At 41.7% G+C, this 20135-nt stretch overlaps 2 protein-coding genes across 2 annotated transcripts; both read right to left on the minus strand.

Annotated features, from left to right (window-relative positions):
* Positions 1–987: 987 nt before the first annotated feature.
* ppp1r27b (protein phosphatase 1, regulatory subunit 27b) lies at positions 988–2742 on the minus strand. Its single transcript, XM_062437869.1, has 3 exons — positions 2330–2742; positions 1970–2120; positions 988–1650 (listed from the first exon to the last, which is right to left on the minus strand). The coding sequence occupies exons 1-3, from the start codon at positions 2553–2555 to the stop codon at positions 1527–1529; spliced, it is 501 nt and encodes a 166-aa protein (XP_062293853.1). The 5' UTR covers positions 2556–2742; the 3' UTR covers positions 988–1526.
* A 1749-nt stretch (positions 2743–4491) lies between these two features.
* p4hb (prolyl 4-hydroxylase, beta polypeptide) lies at positions 4492–18511 on the minus strand. The gene is made up of 11 exons (XM_062426980.1): positions 18158–18511; positions 16062–16268; positions 14697–14830; positions 14237–14374; positions 11881–11985; positions 11644–11769; positions 11323–11523; positions 11070–11190; positions 9704–9885; positions 8642–8755; positions 4492–6303 (listed from the first exon to the last, which is right to left on the minus strand). Exons 1-11 carry the CDS (start codon positions 18294–18296, stop codon positions 6229–6231), a joined length of 1542 nt encoding a protein of 513 aa, XP_062282964.1. The 5' UTR covers positions 18297–18511; the 3' UTR covers positions 4492–6228.
* Between the last annotated feature and the right edge of the window lie 1624 nt (positions 18512–20135).

Raw genomic sequence — 20135 nt, forward strand, 5'->3', positions numbered from 1 at the left:
AAGGTAGTTTATTATCAGAGCTAAAAACTTTTGCAATTGAAATGGGATTGGAGATGTTCATATTCAGAAATGATACCTTTCTGAAGCTAATTGAATTGTTTGGGCACTCTGGTCCAGCAGAACAAGCTGAAAACACTTGACATATTTTCACCTTATAAAGTTAGGGTAACATGTTGGCAGACAGTTGCTTGTTTACACAGCCAGTAGACAGAGCAACGCTGGCATGAGTGAGGGTCATGTTTCTGTCCATGTGATTCAATGTTACAGCTGTTTTGATCTCCACCAACTGAAAAGCAAGAAAACCTGAGCAACAGCAGATTGTGTAGAAATGGAAGACATCAAACACCAGTGTTACCTTCCCTAGGTGTGGTTGAACAACAAAGATCACACCAAGAGCAGGTGTATAATAGTCCAGGATTCCACAGGGACCCCAAGGCAATGGCTAGGAAACTAAGGGCCTTTTATTGCAGTGGCTACGGTCAATGTTCACGAGTCCACCATCAAGAGAACATGGAACGTCAATGGTGTGTGTTCTTAATTCTACAAATAGGAAAGCTAGAAGAAGATGTAATCATTTTTCTCAATAAATAAATGAAATTACAGCTCCACATCAAATTTAAAATTGAATGTTTTTGTAGTTTTTCTAGTTTTTAGGACTTTAGATTTGTAGCAGACCTGTTATCCACAAAACTCATCTGGTCCTGGTAAACAGCATGAATCCGACCATTTTATAAGTTTTGTACCAAAAGGTTTTGCATTACAGATCCTTTTGGTTGTTTTTGATGAGGAAAGCCAGCATTTGTGGCATGAAGAACAACCTTTTGAAGGCACACTAGTCATAATAACGCTGATAAAGGTTGTATACTGAATTCCTCCTTTTTTATAGATGGTGCCATGTTCACTGTAGTGCTTTGATCAGTTTTGGTTTTCATCTACCTGGAAAATGAAAGAAATGGAAGAAATGGCAGACAAACTGAAATCTATTGTTTAATAACTTTATTTTAAAAAATAGTATAAAAATAATATACAAACAACAAGAAGAAGGCAAGAATAAAAAAAATACATTGGGTTTATAACTTTTGATAGACTGCAAACTAGTTGACAAGCCTGTTTACCCTTGTGTACTACATTACAGAGGTGCTTTCAGAGGGGTGCCAGTGATCTGAGCCACAAGCAAGTGTCAAATTTCACAACATACAAAAGTCTTCCTAAATCCAGCGACAAGCCAAATAAAATCAACACCTAAAAATCAAATGCTTCACGCAATTCACTGCGGTATAAAAAATATGTGATGTGAAGCTGTAAATCTGTAAAGCTGGAAACGTCTCTGCTCAACCAGCTAGACCAGGCCTCTTTACACCAGACATTCGAGGTCAGTCCTCAACCTCCAGAAACGAGGCCGCTCGCAAAATCGGGACGCTGGATCGACGAGGCCTCTTCGGTCCGTTTCTGCACAACAGTCGGGTGACCGGATCAGCAGGTTTCAGACAAAAGTGTGCATGCTTTAAAATCCTGGTGTCTCTCATTCAGTCGTTGACGGCCAGGCCGAACAGCTCCAGCGGCTCCTTGTTCTCTGGGTCTATGAGGTCAGCTGGCCTCTCCCCGCAGTCGTTCTCCAGCTCGGGGTCGGCGCCCAGCGAGAGGAGGTAGCTGAAATGAGCGAAATACAAGCTTGGTTAGTAAAAGAGATGGAATCTTGCTGGTTTTGGATGTTTGGTAAACTCAATGCGAGTTTCAGGCATACTTCAGAGTCAGAAAGGTCAGAAAGGTCTAGAGAGGTCAGAGATACTCCAGTTTCTCTTACTTCTGTGGTGTCAGAGAGCTGAACCAATGCCTGTGTGTGGTATGTGTTTGCAAACTGTCAACATGTAACGCCACACCTCCTTCTGGCTACATTTTGTTTGCGTCAAAGTTTTGGCTTGAAACTGAGATAGAGTTCGGATTGATTTTTTCAGGACGAGATGCTCACCGTGCAATGTGTGGAAAACTGTCGCTGCAAGCCATGTGCAGGGGGGTCCATCCCTCCTCGTCTCTCTGGTGGATATCTGCTCCGTGGTCCACCAGCAGCTTCACACACTCCAGGTTCCCAGACAGGACGGCCTCGTGGATAGCAGCCATGCCTGCACAGAGAGAGAGAGAAAGGGAGAGAGAGAGAGAGAGAGAGAGAGAGAGAGAGAGAGAGAGAGAGAGAGAGAGAGAGAGAGAGAGAGAGCAGTGAGAAACAGACTCAGCATTAGCAGCAAAGATTCATATTTATAGTTTAAAAGGAAGATCTCTAACTGCAAAAGCTTTTCCAAGATCAGCACGTGATTGTTTCGTGGCTTCTCACCAGAGTGGTAGATGGTGTCCAGGTTAACCCTTTTGGCTCGGAGGAAAAGTCCAATCCTCTCCAGCTCGCCGTGTCTGACGTAGTCCTGGAAAACGATGTCGTTGGGGAAGTGCACATTGCGGATAGGCTTCAGAGAAGAGGTCTTGCAGCTGACTGGGATGACGCAGTCCTCATTGTAAGCCTTGCTCCTCATGTTCTGTGACACGGGGCACTGGTAGTACTTCATCCTGCTCAGAGTTTCTTGCTCAGTTCTTGCAGAAAAACTGGTGAATTCCAGGAAAATGATTACAAAAATCAGGTCTTAAAGGTCTTCTCTGAGGTCTATGTGAGCTCAGTCTTCTTTCTCCCTGAAGAGTGATCCGGTAGTCCCTCTCGGTTGGGGCTCTCCTGCTGTTCCGTCTAGTGTATCAACAGTGACGCTTGTCTCTCTGAAGGCCAGGCCTCCCCCTGTGGATCCTTTATACTCTCCATCAGGCTATTTTAAGACGCAACACCTCACAGATCGCAGTGGCGAGATTTGGAAGATGAGTAGACCTCTCGGGTCAGGGCCCTCCCACTAAGTCAGTCACTAGCCAAGTTCATCCAGTAACCTCTGGCTCCATTTTCAGCTCTGCATACCCAGATGCAGTACACTCCAGATAGTGGTGACATCCCAGCAGCAGAGAGGTGGGCGAGGGCGGGGGGCAGGGGGCGGGGGGCTGGGGAGTTTGGAGGTTTCTAGTAAACATGCGGTTGACTAAAAGCGGTTTACTGCCTGAGAGTGTTGCTGCCAATGTTGCGAGGGTGAGATGCCATGTGAAAGGCTGCACTCACTGCACTGGCACTGACATAAACAATCTAGAAGGTACGCTGTCCTCACAGTCATACACTATCTTAATCACTGATGTGGGATGCAGGATGGGTAATGATCACGTCCACATGACATCACAGCTTGCATCATCCCCTGTATGAGCGATGGGAAATGTTCAATCTATCTAAAATAAACCTTGGTTTATGTGTTAGTTGAATGGTCAGCAACTGATTCATTCAAGTTTATTTTTCACAATTTCCTGATATTTTACGCATCAATGATCAACACATTCATAGATTTGTTTTGGTACTTTCAGCTTATTTTTTTTCATTTTTCAAGTCATCTTTAACCTGAGTGATGGAGTGACAACAGTGTAGAGACAGTTTTGTAGCTTCTGTTGAGTACACTTAGGTCATGCCTTCTGTATTCGTCCTGGGAATTTGGGGGGTTTAGCAAACCCGGCCGGGGGGAGTAGGAGGGGCATCTTTACACGGCAGGTATTTTTAGACTCATTTTTAACTTTTACAACAATGTGGAGCTTTCAAACAGCATTCAGTGTGGGTGAGTTTTACAGAAAGTCCTTGAAATAATAATAATCCACTTTTTTCTCGGCGTAGGTTAATTTATAGATTCATTACAGATTATTGCAGATTCACGAGTTATGATAGCATTTCCTCAGGTCCTGTATTTATCCAGTCATTATTTGTCTTCTTTTTTGCTTTGCTTTGTTTGTTTTTACTAGAGCACTTTGTGTTATATTACATATTATATTGTATGAAAAGTGCTATACAAATAAAGTCTGATTGATTGATTGATAATAGAACAGAGGTGGAAAAAGCATGAAGATCTTTTAAGTAAAGTTTTGTTTTCTTGTACTTAATATTGTTTTGTGTTTTTTTGTGTTGCTGTAAATGTTTCTTGACACCATTGTAAATGAGGATTCCTCCTCAATGGTCTTTCGAGGTAAAATAAAGGTTAATAATATCAATATGTATAAACTGACATAGCTTATGGATGTATAAAACATGACACCCTTTCATATATCTTGTTTTACATAGCATCATAATTGGAAAAGCAACTACTAACTAGTTGTCAGACGTGCAGAACTATAAAAAGTGAAATATTTTCTTCTGCATTGTAGTAGAGTGGAAGTATAACATTGCATATCAGATGTTCAGTATATGTAGTCATGTTACATCCCATCACTGGATGTGATGTTGCTTGTATGCATCCGAAATGATGGTAAAGAGTTTTAAAAACTTTTTTTTTTTTAAAGATACTACTTTATATTTACTGTTCTGAGCTGCTGATGAGGCAAATTGGACATTCATTGGTCTCCAATTGGTGCTACAGTGTTTGAGTGTCACAGGTAGATGCTTGATTCTCTGTTTTTATTCATCTTCATAAAATGTGATTTGTGAAAAAGTGTAGTGACATCTCCCCCAGGTTCATTGTGTGGAACAATACAGCTGTAGAAATTCAGAATTTGCTTCAATACAAAAAATCAAAACTGAAGACAAATACATTTTTTATAGTTTTTTGTTTATTGGCCACCATTTCACGTTTTCCACATCAATTTGGATATGATGGAATGCTTTGTTAAATTTCCCCCACCGCTGTACAGCTGTCAAACCCATCACCTTGCTCTACTCAAGCCTCCCCTCCCTGCCAAAAAAAACAAAACACCAACATTCACACAACACATTCATTCACCTGTTCACTGACCACCAAAAATGTAAGTAGTCATTCCACTCATCACACAGCAATTTATACATCATTCACACAGCACACATACACACACACTCACGCTGCTGTGGCAACAAGGGTGTTGGGTAGAGCCAAAAGGGATGCCTTAGGTACAGTATGGGCGAGGGGGTGGGGCTGTGCAATGTTTCCCTCCCCACCTCAGACAGAACAGACTTCTCTCAGACCGACCAAATCTCCAACTGCTTTAGTAACCACAATGAATCTCTGATCAGGCATGAATGCAGTGCGACCTATCAGAACTGGCGCCAAAAAAATAAACCCCATTCCCGAGTCTGAGAGTGTGTCCGAGGGCCAACTCTGCCCCAACAAGGCCAACTGGCTACAGCTGGGCACAATGGCACATCGTTACAAATGACAAGTCCTAAATTAAAAAGAACAAAAAAATATAATTATAGTGAAAGCAATTAAATAAAAATAGGATTTCCCCCCCTCAAAAAAGTTAACCTTTGTTCCTTTTAGAAAATAGTCAGTAGCCGTGCTGTAAAGAGGAGTTTGGGAATGAAGACATTGAAAGAAAGTAGACCCCCTACACCTCCGCCGCCCACCACACTGAAAGAAAGTAAGAAATTGGTCTCAGCCACAGATGAGGGGGCCCTTTGTGCTAGACCAAGCTCTGTGGGGGGGGGGGGGGTAATGTTAGTTTAGAATTGCAAAATAAAAACACATCTAATAGAATGGCCCCTTGTCCCCTGAGAGATCAGTCCTGTACAAAAACCGCCACACGAAAACCCTGGTCCTCTGGATTCCTACCAGAGGGAGACGAACATTGGCAGCCCCCCCTTTACCAATGAATACAGGTTACAACACTCATTTAGCTCACACCCACACTGATCAATGGCAAGGCTTTTTTTTCTTTTCTTTTTTTTTGTTAAAAGAGGAGGGGAACAAATTCAGTTGGAACAAAAAAAAAAAAAACATTTTGAAAACTAGATCTCAATGCCACTATTTTTTAACATTTGGTTTAAAATACACAAGGCAAACAGCTTGATGTGGAGCTTTTTGTAGAGAAGGCATTGAGGTCTCCCGTAGAGGTGGTGCACGGTTTCCACAGAGTCCCCCCCCCCCCAAGGTGAGACAGGACCAGTCTGGCCAGAGATTGCGAGGTTGGAGATGTGGCAAACAAAAAGGGGGCCTGCCACACCACTGATGGACTGACTGGCGGGCTGGCTAGCAGGCCGGCTGACGACTGACTGACAGAGGCAGTTTTAAAGGGGAACTATTAATGTTCACAGGACAGGGAAGGTCCACAAAGGAAGTGAAGGTGGTGATGGTGACTGGTTGGAACGGGTTGGGGCGGGACTTGTCTCCTCTCTCTCTCTCCGCTTCTCTCCTCTGCCGGCTCTTACAACTCGTCGTGTCCGTCATCCTCACCGCCGTCCTCCATGTCAGAGTCGTCCTGTCCTTCCTCGTCCAAATCCTGGAGTGCAGGAGGAGAAGTTGTTAAGAATCTCTCCAATATACCATTGCATGCTATGTGATAATAAATCGATCCTACTCTACACCTGCAAGCTTCATGTATGTATGGTGGAATTGGTATCATGGATGTATTATAAGGAGCTGGATAGGACGCGCTCAGCCTGTCAGCCAATTTTTACCCCCGGTGGCCACTCGTGGTATTGTAACCAAAATCCCCCTGCGCCCCACAAAGCATTTTCCACATAGACCACCATTGTTAAAGAGACGTCTGTAAAACTGTTGACAGGACACCTCGAACTGCAGACAAGGTTAATTATTACTCTTTCTATTATGAACTTTTGATTCATGGTGGTTTTATATTTGTAAAACTTTCCTCGAGCCAAGAAAAGCTATTTAAAAATCCACAATGTCATCACAATGTAAAGTCTGTGGGCCGATCAGGAAGAGAGAAACACTATTGAGCATTTTCAGTGGGCGGCATAACGTGGAAGCTAGAAACTGAATGGGAATATAAGACTGAACGGGTACCATTTGGCCCGGTATCCAGCTCTTATAATATATCCATGGTATGTTTCCATCCTTTTGGACACACCTATCCTTTTGTTAATCCTCTAGAGGGTCGCAGGGGAGCTGGAGCTAATCTCAGCTAACATTGGGTGAGAGGCGGGGTACACCCTGGCTAGATCGCCACTCAACACCAGGGCTAATATATAGTATAGTATAATATAGTATAGTACAGTAAAGAGACCATTCCCACTCACATCTTGTAGGCAATTTGATGTCATCAGTTAACCTAACCTGCATGATTTTGGACTTTGGGAGGAAGCTGGATCACCCTGAGTGAACCCACAACCTAACTGCTGCTCAAAATATACATCATCAGGTAAAAATAAATCATGAGGTTGTGACGGACATTAATAATCATAATAATTATCACTAATAAAAAAATAGTCTAACCAAATCATATCATCTGTCACTCGTAATGTGTGTAATCAACACCGTCACAACCATGACCGCCGCATATAGATGACATCTTTGTCTTGCGGGGCCATATCTTTAAGTCTAGTCTGGTGGACAGGTGTGGTGAGGAGATGTGTGAGATACATGGAGGCGCTAATGTTGACTGCAGCGCTGCACGTGCCGCTTTTTCTCTGGAGGCTTAGGTCTCCAGGCAGAGCCTAGTAAACAGCTACAACAGCTGTGGGGGATATTTAGCGGACAGCGATCGGCTGTGCTGTAATTAGACTTCCGAGAAGGGGGGCGTGGTGACAATAGCTGGGTGGAATGAGTGAAGAGGATGCAGTGGAGTCAGTAAGATATGGGAGAGCTTGCTTTCTCTGCACCTTTGGTCATTTTCACCAGTGTGGTTGCTCTGATTGATCTATTGCTCATTTTATAAATTGTGTGCATGGTGTAAGTGTAGGATATATGCCTTAAGAATTTTTCCTCAAATGGCTATTGAATCCAGAGCTTTCTTTTATACAGTCATCTCATGTCCCCCTTTAAAAGTTGGCTCATTTGCAAACTGGGTCAGTTGTAAGAGTTGTTATACCCTAAACTGCTAATAGGAGTTTAATGCTGAATCTGCCTCCAAAAAGCACTGAAAGGGTTCAATCAGAAACATAAGTATGCACATAAACCTGATCTTTCAATAATAACTTGAATAATAATGCACAGGCAACTGGAAAACTGCCCATTTTTCAATAGATACTCTTCATGGCGAGGTTTTGACTATATCCTGTAACAACACCTGAAGTGTAATGTTTGAATGATAAAATTAAACACTAAAAACATTGGCTAACTCTTTAGAAAAAGGCAATGGGCCAATACCCTGGATAGGGATTAAATTTAGTCCAAGACTAGACCTCTTTTCACAGAATCTTGTGTTCAGTTTGAGAAACTGGGCCTCGATTTTCTAACTTTCACTGCAGCAGCTTTTGTTATCACATTTGCTCACTGCTATTTCCTGTTTCCCTTTGGACTTCAAAGAGGGTTTGGATTTTTTGACATTTACTGTTTCCTTGATTTGGCTCCAGTGGAAAATATACAGGCAGCTTGGGGCCTATATGTCAAATAACAAGCAGATAGTCCTGCACACTCAGAGGAAGTTTAGTGGACTTTTCAGACATGTGTATGGTGGGATATTTCAGAATAAGGTCTTTTTTTTGTTGTTTTGAAAAAAATGCAAACCCCAGACACTACTTTTCCTTTGCAGCTGATAAAAAGAACAGTAGAAATGAATATAGATCAGATCATATAGGGCTAAAAATATGCTGTTGTTGTGTTGCTTGCAACAGTATCAAGTGCATAGCTGTGTTTCTCAGTGCAGCCCATCTTACCTCTGCATCCAGATCCTCCTCCTCGTCTCCTGCAGGTGCACCGCCGTCCTTGCCGCCACTCTCCAGGAACTTGGTGAAGCCTTCCAGGGTCCTCTCCCCATTGTAATCAATCACCTGTTGAGGAGATTTTATTTCTGGTAAATGCACAACATTGTGTCTCACCTCCTGACCTGAAAATGGTGTCTATGATTCAAACATGAAACCAGCTGAGTTTCAGTCATGAAGCAAAAAATAACCCGCTGACCATCGCTGAGCCATTTTAAAATGCGGTCAACAAAATGTTGGCACCTGGTCTCCATAACTTGTCCAGATGTGATCTATGAGAAGTGATTCAGCAACAAACCAGCAGTGGGTTGATTTCACATGACTTATTTTAGCAAAGGGACGATCAAAACACGTTTTCTAAGCTGCTATTTCACATTTTTAGTTACATAATCCAGCCTTAATGACCTGCCGCACAGCTCCAGCCTTTCTGCTCTTCTTTGCATGCTTCGTCTAACTAGGGTCATGGGCTAATCCTTAGACTTACTATGGGGTGGCCCCCCTAAGTCAATACACTGCTCATTAACTGTTGAACTGAAGGCTGGCACGAGATGCTCGCTCAATAAAAGCAGGGCTGAGAAAGTGTAGCAGGTGCAGGCTGAGGCACACAGTCTTAAAGTAAGTGAAATCATCCAGTAGCATCTGGAAGAAAGCAAAACTGCATCAACATAAAGGTGCAGAATCTTACAAGGCCAGCAGGCTCAGGTTTCTGCATGTGGTTAACACTGCTATATCAAGAGGCACTAATGATACTTTGGAGGGCCCTATGTCAATGATTTTGGTTCCAAATAACCACCCAGATCACTGTAGCTCACAACTGCAAAGGCATGTAATGAATAAGAAAGCAAATACGATTATTACGGGCCGGAGGGGGGAAGACGGATGGATTACCATCAGTCAACCCAAAAACAGCTTGTAGATTAGAGGAGGTGATGTTTATTCTCTTACTGTTTTCTCTCCAAGTAAGTAAGCACGAAAAGTCATAGAAGAGAGAAAAATACTAAGTGATGGAGAGCTCACCTTGTGCTCATCTCCTGCAGGGAAGAATTTAAGAGTGGGGAAGCTGTGGACTTTGACTGAATCGATCTCATTGGCTGTGGAGTCCATCTTTGCGACGATGATGTCTCCGCTGTCCTTGTACTTCTCGCCGAGCTTTTCCCAGATGGGAGTCAGCTGTTTGCAGTGTCCGCACCAAGGTGCATCTGGAACACAATGGTGAAGAGAGAACAGAGGTTAAATATACAGAGCATTGAACTCATTGAAATGCAATAACATGCTGTGTGGGCTTGTTTAGCACATAAAATTAAGGATGTGGTGTTGGATTGCAGACATGTGTACATTATATGGCTCAGGGCTTATATATATAACTCTTCCACCGTTAACACAGAAATGCCTGAAAAACAATTTTTAAATCATCCCAAAGTGAAAATAAACTGTCCCAAAATTAGAGTTAGTTATTTCTCTACTTGGTAAAACAAGGCAGAGTTTCCCCCTAAATCACTAAATCTGCCCCTATGGATATGTGAGTGTTTTCTCTAACTATTTACTTAAAAAGATTGGAGATGCTGCTTTCAGTACTTGTAAATGTTTTCATGGTTGACCTGTGCTTTTGCAATACAGATTCAGTTTTTTTTAATGTATATGCTGCCTGATTCTGCCCTGTGCAGTCTGGACAGATTGTAGCAGAGTGCACCAATGTGTCTTATAATTGTAGAAATGGCTGTTATTAGTGTCTTGTGAGTTGTGAGTTAGTAATTTGTGCATCGAGAATGTTCTACTGTCTACTGCCCGTTGATCTCGAGCCCTGATATGGTCGGTAGCAGACACACACCGAGTGTGTCACATGCAGCCTCAGCTTCACGACCTCGCTCCCCTTTGACCGGCTGGGAAACTCTCATCACCTGTCAGGGAATACGGGCCTACCCTGTTGTGCATGACTGGCCTGTAAAGCTGTGTTTAAAAGCGGCCAGCAATGGAAAAAATTCCTCCAAAAATAGTGCAAATTTGGATGCTGATCATTATAAAAATAATGCTGTGAGCTATATTTAACCGCACGTTTTCAGCATCGGTGTCAGGTAACAATTTAATTTGTTGTTGCGAGGGTGTGAGTGAGGGGCCCTAGCATTGACTCTTCTCTTAGGTATTTGAAAACGTCTTGGCGAGAGGAAAAGAAAGGAAGGGCGAGAATCGAGTTTCAGATATTGATGCTCGAGCGTTTGACAAATCTACAGCGCTTCACTGCCAGAAATTGACCCTGCAACAGGTGAAGCCCTTTAACACCTCAACCCGAAGATAATTAATCAAACTGAGACACTTGCTGACTTTCTGCTCATAATAAAAATGCACACGGGTCAAAAATAACGATGAGTAAAGATGAAGCTCTTACAAAATTCCACAAAGACGTTCTTAGCGGGGTTGAAGACGACTTCCTCGAAGTTCTTGCCCACTAAAACAGTGACGGCGTTTTTGTCCCAGTCTTCGGGGATATCCTGGCTCATGAGGTGGGGCTGTGAGAGAAGGGGAAGATGAATTTGAGTTATAAATTAAAACAAAAAGTGAATTAAATAACTCAAAGCTAACCCTAAGCACCATTATGGATGTATAGGGGAGTGAGTCTACAACCACTCTCGTTCCCTCACCTTGAGTTTGCCATCGGTGAATTTTTTGCAGAATTGGGTGATGCTCTCTGCGGTGATGGAATCGCTGTCGGGCTTGTACTTGGTCATCTCATCCTCCAGGGTGATGAGGCGGATGGCGGGGCACTCCTCCTTCTTCAGGCCGAAGAACTCCAGGATGCGCTGGTTGTCGTCAACGTCGCTGTCGATGAAAATGAACAGGATCTGGAGAGGAGAGATGAAAGGAGTCAGTGTTTTATTTTGAAATATCCTAGCTGAGCAATGCCTTGGGTTTTATGGTGTGTGTGTGTGTGTGTTCAGCATGTCTCAGTTCACTTCACATACCTGACCCCTGAATCCCTCTGCGGCTTTCTTAAACTGGTCCATTTTGTCCTGGAAGTCTGAGGCAGTTTTGGGCAAAAACATGAGGATGTGGGACTTGATTTCTCCACCGAAGATTTTGGGGGCGGTCTGCAGGAAATAGACATATACTAGTGTCACATGTGAGAATCACTTTTGAACGTGCACTGCCTGTTGCTGGGAAAATGGATAGAAGTGCTCACGTTGGCCGGTCATAATTACCTGCTCGGTGAACTCGATGACCAGGGGCAGCTGGTTGGCCTTGACGAAAGACAGGAGGTTCTCTTTGGTCATCTCTCCATCAAAGGTATTGCGTCCCTCGTCAAACTGTAAACACACACGCACAAAAAAAAAAATAAGATGGAAACATTTAGATAAAAATATTATCCTCCCAGCTGGTGTCTCATCTAGTCTGCCTGTGAACACCAAACATAGATTTACCAGACAGACCACTTTCAAATCCCCTGGTAACCAAAGAGCTACGAGACCAAACTGACTTTTATTGAGTGTTAAGAATAGCGGTGGTACAGCTGTGCCAAGCAGCCTTCACTGGCACACAATAGGAAGGAGGACATTTGTCTGGTGGCTTGCTGCCAGCCGTGCAGATACTGACCGAGGCTGTCAAACTTAAGCCCCCAACCCCTCCCTCCCCCTTTGCAATAAACAAGTGAAAAAACGCCAGCTGTTTATTAATGCCGAGCCCCTGCTTTGGGAGGGTTCATTTAACATGCCTCATGTCAGCGGTGTTTGCGTTAGGGTTAAGTTACCATCATGAATTAAAAGAGCAGACAATATCAGCGGGAGGACTGAGCATGTGTCAGAGTGAAAGATAATCATCAATAACTCAACACGCTGATATATTTAGAGTTTGTTTGTGCTGAAGTAAACGGGGGCTGCAACAAATGATTATTTCACTACTGAGATAGTAACAACTATAAAATGTTCCAAAATGATGAAGAAATAAGATGTGAGTGTTAAAAATGAACTGAAATGAGTGTTTAAGACTGAACAAGACTGTATATAACATATTAAAGTCATCTATGAGAAACAAAATAAAGTAAATGAACTACAATTACATATCACTTTAGAGCAGAGTCTAAAACTTTTAGATTGTGTCACATACACACACATTCAGTGTTACTGGAAACCATCATCTGTGAGTAATTAAACATGCATTTTACTTTGTAATATAACTGCATTTACAAATATGTCACTTATTGATTTTAGAAAACACTGATTAACTTTGATTGAAGTTGTATATTGTAAATAGAATTTAAGCTTCTTAAGTTTGAGCTTCTTACTAGGGTTAGACTAATACTGGATTCTTGGGGCTGATACTGATATTAAATAATCCTGATAATCGATATATCAGCAAATACATCGTTTGTATTCAAAAATGTACATTTTTTCTGCAATCAACCCCCAACTGTGGTTATAAAGTTAGTTACTTGTTCATATAAAATGACGTCAGTGAACTGACCCAGTAACCCAGTAAACTTTACTGGGAATTCAATCATTATAAATAACTATAAATAACACAGAACAAAACAAACATATGTATATATTAAACAGGAATTACAAAAACACAAGAATGAGGTGTGTACAAATTTTACTGGATGCATGTCGCTGTCAATTTGAAGCATTTGACTAGTTTTATGTTGAAATTAAATCCTAAAGAACAGCTAAAGGAAATGCAATAAGTGTCCCTATGTTTCTATTTGCAGTGCTGCTTCTTAGGTTGAGTGACTGTCACACTATTCTATCCATCTGCTCCTGTAGGATGACTTTGCAGTTAATTTAAATTAATTTAACACACTAGTTACTTCATTTTTATTGACAGACATTCTGGACTTTGACCAACTTTGACAAATCCACACACTGAGATATGGTTTAACTGATAAGACACCTCATTGATCTATGACCTGAAAAACGGTGTCATCGATATAAGCGGTAAAAGACAAACATGACCTCCTGTTTAAAAATAAAAAGATCCCAGTTTGTGCAAATTTCGACAAAAAAGGGAGGACGAGCTTGAACGCATTCAGCTGTGATTCATTCATCACCTGCTCGCAAGCCAATGAGCTTACTTGAAAGAAGTAGCATTGCCTAATACAGCTCTTCACCATCTATCACCATGAGCTCAACATGCTGAGGTCATACACTGGCAAGGTCTAGGAGAAGGCTCGGAGGCAGCCTCACGTCAGAACCGTTGAAGGACCTCAGGCGAGCCCAGATTAGCAACAGAGAGTTGATACTGTGAGGTCGTCGGCGTTACGTTACCGAGGAGTAGATCAAACATACTGTGAGTGTCTTCTCCAGACGCTGCTGTAAGCACTTACACATGTGACCGTCTCTCTGAAATACTTGTGCAAGAACATGAATAACCTATTTACAGTATGTTCTGATTAAATTAAATAATCAAGTAATTCAATTTGTAACCGGTAGATTGTGATATCCTGGAACCACAGTAGGTAGTTTGTGCATATGATGACTGGATATGCACAGATGTGTCACCGCATGACATCTGGTTATAAAATGAATGATTCTGAGCAGTGGAGAAATAAGAACTTGAAGTCACCTTCTTGAAGAGGACGACACCGTCCTTGGACACCTCAAACTTGGAATAAACAGCATCATCTGCGGTTGTGGCGAAGGGAATGTCGTCTATTGCTTCAGCTGCTTTTTCGAAAGCCTTGGCGTCGGCAGACTCGGGATCCTACGGACATACATGACAACTTTCCTTCAGATAAAAGCACTGTGCAAGAGATGTGATTAAAACTTACTTTTAAACAGTTAGAGCAGTGTGGCTTTGCAGAGACTTGGAAAACATATGATGATATTAAAGATGATGCCAGGAACATTGTGTGTGTCTAATGAACTTATGGGTTAGACTAAAAAGCATTTATTGAGCTTTGGAGATGACACAGGCATATAGGAAAGGGATTGTATTACATGGACCATCCAGGAACCAGACCATGAGTGTATGAGCACTATTACAACAAACAGAAAGGGCTTAAACCGTGGGATCAGAATCACACCTTAAAGAATCCGATGACGGCCACTTCATTGTCAGCGATCAGAGACTCAGCCCCGGTGACTCCGTCGAGGGTGGCGACGGCTGGGCCTGTGCGTTTCTTCAACCAGCTGACGATGTCTTCTGCCTGTCTGCCAGCTGTGAGACGGGCAGAAAAAACACACACAACTTGAGCGCTCATGTGCGCAAAGACGGCACGTGAATCGCCACAAATTCACACCTGAAAGACTAAACTTCAAAAGGTTTATTCAAGCGTGGACAAGGTGTTAGGCTGACATTCGCCGTTCATATGAAGAAGGGAGGAAACTCTTTTCTCTGGAGATATTTCTGACCTTGATTAAATGCTATAATGCCTGAGGGGTTTGGATGTTCAAGTTAATTTTGCACTGCCTCGACTGTAGTTAACTCAAAACACAGAACCATGGGCACACCCTTCATAAATGTACTGGTGTGAAAGACAAGTAACATCACTACCAGATCACTTCTGCATTTTAAGGGCCATAGCTCCTGCATCTTTGATGAAAATACACAGCGCTGCTCATTTGTCTTTGACTTGTTTTCGTTAAAATTACATTTAACGATTATTCCAAGTCTGTGAAGCTGCAGAAACACATTCACCTTTCTTTGGAATAAGCCTGTTACTATTCAACTGGACTTAATTCAGACCGAACCAGTGATGCAACACAGTAGCAATCACATGCTGATGAAGTGATACAGCACGTAGTCTTGGTGCAGACTAGTGCTACGAAATCTGAGGCAGTGTGTGGGAGAAAAGAGCAGGGAGTTTTCTAGAAGCTGGGGCTGAAGTCAAGAGTAGTTATTTCCACACACAAAAATAAAAGACTTCCCAACTTATTCCCTCCTCCCTTTCTAAACCAAGCTGGACCACAGAAAAGAGGCGACGTGAAGAACAGCACATCTCACTTCCAGGGCTGAGAGTCAGCGTGTGAGGAACGTGCAGGGGGAGGCCCGACCCACTTTTTGCCCCAGTCATGCTGCCGAAAGCTGATTGGCTGGCTGGCTGCCTGTTTATGCTGCTCAGATCATATTACCAGTATGAAGGAAAGTCAATAGGGCCTGGCCCTGACTCTTTACTATTAAGGAAGCATCTCATAATATTTTAGTATGAAATAATAAATTCCCTTTCTTGACTTTGACGGGGTTACTCAACATTACATCATTGTGTTTAAAAAAGAGAAGAAAAAAAACAAGTCCTCCACTCATTGCATTGGTTAGTGAAAAGCCAAGTTAAATGCACTACAACTTCAAATCTTAACACAACAGTATTTAGTACATAAACCTGCAATAAATAAATAAAAGTCATCTACAGTATCTGAAGTAAGTGCTTATAAAATGCATGGATGCTCACCAGAGTACTCTTTGGGTGACTCCTTCTCGCCACCCTTGAAGAACTTGATGGTGGGGTACCCCCGGACGCCGTACTCCTGGGCCAGCTCGGTCTCCTCTGTGGCGTCCACCTTACCCAGGCGGATCTGTGAACCCTCGGCCTTCAGCATGCCGGCGGCCTTGGCGTACTCTGGAGCCAGGGCCTTGCAATGACCGCACCATGGGGCATCTGTAGGAAGGGTCGGGAGGAGATTTAGCCAAGCACATACAAAGGTTTGCACTGTTTAGGTAAACCTGATGCAAAGAGGTGATAAGTTTTGGCACAAGAAAGCCCTTCATGGTGAATAGGGTTGGATATTATCTTATAATACTGTTGGGAAACGGTTGTTTTATTTTTAGAGAAAAATAAATCACAAACATTTAAAAAAATGTTTTTTCCTGATAATCATCCACCACATAACCGTTTTATCAATTGACCAAGACAAAGTCCTGTTCATACACAGCAGAGCAACATATACTGATATGGAAACAACTGGTTGACCAATAAGAGAATTAATTAACAACTATTTTATGGTTTATGTTATTAATCATTCAAATTATTTAGCCATTTTCTTCATTTTATTTGATTGTAATTTCAATATCTTTAAGTTTTGGGCTGTTGGTCAGACAAAATAAGTGACTTGAGAAGTTACCTTTGAGCTTTTACATTATTTTCTGACATTTTAAAAACTAAACAATAATACACACACACAGTTGCAACGCTACATTATTAAGTTTCAGGACAACTTTTATTGAATTTAATTTGTAGCCTTTTTAAAGGAATAGTTTCAATAGTTTGTGGTTAGTGGGAACCTATCCTATTGGCTAGAGCAGACTGCTACAAATATGTGGGAAATAATTCAATTTCTACTGTGGTTTCACGTGTTAATTTGTAAGCCATGGTGTCCAATTGTAAATTCAAAACTGGCAGTGGCCACCACCACCCAACAAACAATCACCTAATCAGAAGTGACACGTCAAATAAACTGACGTTGCCTTGCATCATCATAAAGTCTTAACAAAAAATAAAAAAAAAACTTCCTTGTTCCACATCCAGGCAATACAAACGCATAGATAAACTTTTGTAAAAGTACACGTCAACCTAGCTGCACAGCCCCACAGAGATCCCGCCCAGCTGAGAAATACGTGGGCCAACAAAGCCTTTATCCCTCCCATCCCGGCCTTCATTGGAGAGCTCATTGGAGAGTCTCCTCTGACTGGTCCACGAATCAGTCGCATCATATCTGAGCAGGTCAACAATCCCACTTTAGTGTAGCGGGATGGGCCTGCAGGCTATCAAGAGGAGGCTTAGTAAAGCCTGCGTTACAACACACAAATTAACCCTTTTATTCAAGAAATGTTGAAGTTATTCAAAGCCTAGATCTGCATGAAAATGACAGGCGACACATAGCAGGATAAAATGACTGCTCATAAATGAAACTCATATGAAAACCACGAAAGACAATCGAAACTTACTAACCCCCTCACTTCAAGCATTCATCTTCTCTTTTCACTTCTGGTGTTTATAACTCTGATATAACTGCATTGTGTGATAATGCAAGCAACGGCCAATTACCCTAAATGCAATATGAGCTGCTTCAATATCCTGGGGGTATCGAAATGTCTATTAGCCGTGTTAAAGTAATCATTTGGCTAGACAAACGTACAGTGATTAAACACAGTAGTAAGACAGTGTGAGCAGAGCTGCAGTTCTTATGGCCCTGTTTGAATCCATGCAACGATGTATTTTCGAGGAGACTCGGTGCTAGCTAGTCAAATGAGACGAGAAACAGTCTGACAAAGAGAAAACGCCGTCTGATAAACAATGCCCCGTCTATTCCTACATAGCTTGAACTACGGTGGAATAACTACGAGACGTAGCTTCACGCATGTGTGCAAAACTGTGCAGGACATGAGAAAGTTAGCCACGAACAGCAGCAACTTGTCAGAAGTGTCAAAGTTTAATGCTAACACTCAACTGGGCTTCATTTAGCTAGCTAGCCGGGGGGACCGGTGAGCATGCAGAGGAGCAGCTAGCATTATAGCTGGAGATATTTACAAGGTATTTTTTTTACTTACAGAATTCAACCAGGATGTTTGGGTGAGCTTTCAGAGCCTCTTCGATGTTACTTTTCTTCAGCACCAGGACATCTTCTTCCTCACCGACTTCAGCCCTGCTGGCCACAGCCAGAGTGCATAAAAGGAACAACTTCAACATAGTTACCGTCGAGTAGTCTTCCGGACAGAAAAGAGAGAGCTGCAGACACGGTGGGTTAAGCTTAGGCGGGTAATTGGTCTTAGCTTTTGGTCTGTGTCCCTGTTAGACGTTGGGAGAGTAGCTGGTATTTTGTGTGTACCGCTACTAACGTGGCATTGCACGCAGAAACCGGAGGGGTCAGCTATTGTGCGCATGCGCATTTATTAGGCCGAAAGCAGTTCGTGTTGAAATGTGACTGGACCGCAGCGGGCTGCACCTGGAAGTGAAAGAGAGACGCTCCCTGCTCTCTGCTGGTATGTCTACACATCAGCCCGAGAACGTTACACCAGAACATGACGGAAAAACATGATTTTTAAGCACCTAAGCTTTTTAAACGGACACAAATATTTACATGTTTCAATCATATTACCTAAAACATTTCTATTCAGGAAGGCCGTTTCAGCTCAACTCGTATTATTTTATTTCGATAGATAGATAGATAGATAGATAGATAGATAGATAGATAGATAGATAGATAGATACATACATACATACATACATACATACATACATACATACATACATACATACATACATACATACATACATACATACTTTATTGATCATTCACAGAAAATTGCTTGGTTCACAGCTGCTACATCCACACTTAAAACAGCCACATATAACATCACATAGATCAACAACTAACACATTTCTATTCATGAAGGCTTTTTCAGCTCAACTCTTATTATTTTAGATAGATAGATAGATGGAAGAAAAAAACAACAAAAAACGTATTACTAAAAATACCCAAAAGTTGTAGGCCTATTAATTAAACAAATATATGTATATATGTAATTGATAATAAAACAATGTGCAAAAAGTGCCTGTGTTGTATGTTCTATGTTATCAATACTGCAGCACTTTGAGTTTCAATATGAATGGAAGGTTGGAAGGTGCGGTACAAATAAATTATTACTATCGATATATTTTTTTATAGAGGGAGATATATGAACAAAAAGTAAAAATATACAAAGTATGTTGTAACTTGGGTATTTACAGTACTGCTCCAGCTGTGGACTTTCAGGTGTGTGTACTCATGCAGCTGTAATGGGGAGAGGGTTGTTTGGCGATTTACAGCATTCGTTTTAATGTTTGCATAGGGTAGGGCAAAGTCTGAATGATGACTAACACTAAGCGGTCACTCAGTCACATGACATTTTTTTACTGAAAGTGCCCCAAAAAGTGCTTATCATATATTATAATTGATATATTAAAAAAAACACAACTCACAATGATATCCGGCCATGCAGACAGTTCTGATTTTATTTATCCAGATGCTGACATAATTTTCCCTAAGATATCTGCTGTTACCTCCAATAAAGTGGATTTGAGTGGAATTTTGTTTGTGGGGCTCAAAGGTTTGAAAATATACATTTAAAAAAGATTCAACAGCAATTTCCCCAATACAATGTCTCTGAATAATTCAAATAGCACCCTTTCAATAGTTTTTAAGGACTATTTGGTAGGATGTAGCTTCTTAAATCTTCATTAATCTTTATGTGTGTAGTTTATTTTTTTGTGATTTGGGTGATTTAAGGGTAATCTTGAGGGCTGAGGTCAGTGTTAGTTTCATCTGAGAGTCTCAATGAATTATATCAGGCACATTTTAAATAGTATTAGTAATTATAAACCTGCTCTGTTTTATCAAAACACTTTCTTATGATACTCTTGTACTGACTTGTCACTTTATCTAGTAAAGAGGGGAAGTGTGTCTTGTGATCAGGAGTTAAGGAACAACATGGAAAAGGTGATGATCAGGGATGTTAAGAGGAAGCTATTTACAAGGAAGTCGAAGAA

Source organism: Scomber scombrus, chromosome 2 (assembly GCF_963691925.1).
Source record: "Scomber scombrus chromosome 2, fScoSco1.1, whole genome shotgun sequence".
Lineage (NCBI taxonomy): Eukaryota > Metazoa > Chordata > Actinopteri > Scombriformes > Scombridae > Scomber > Scomber scombrus.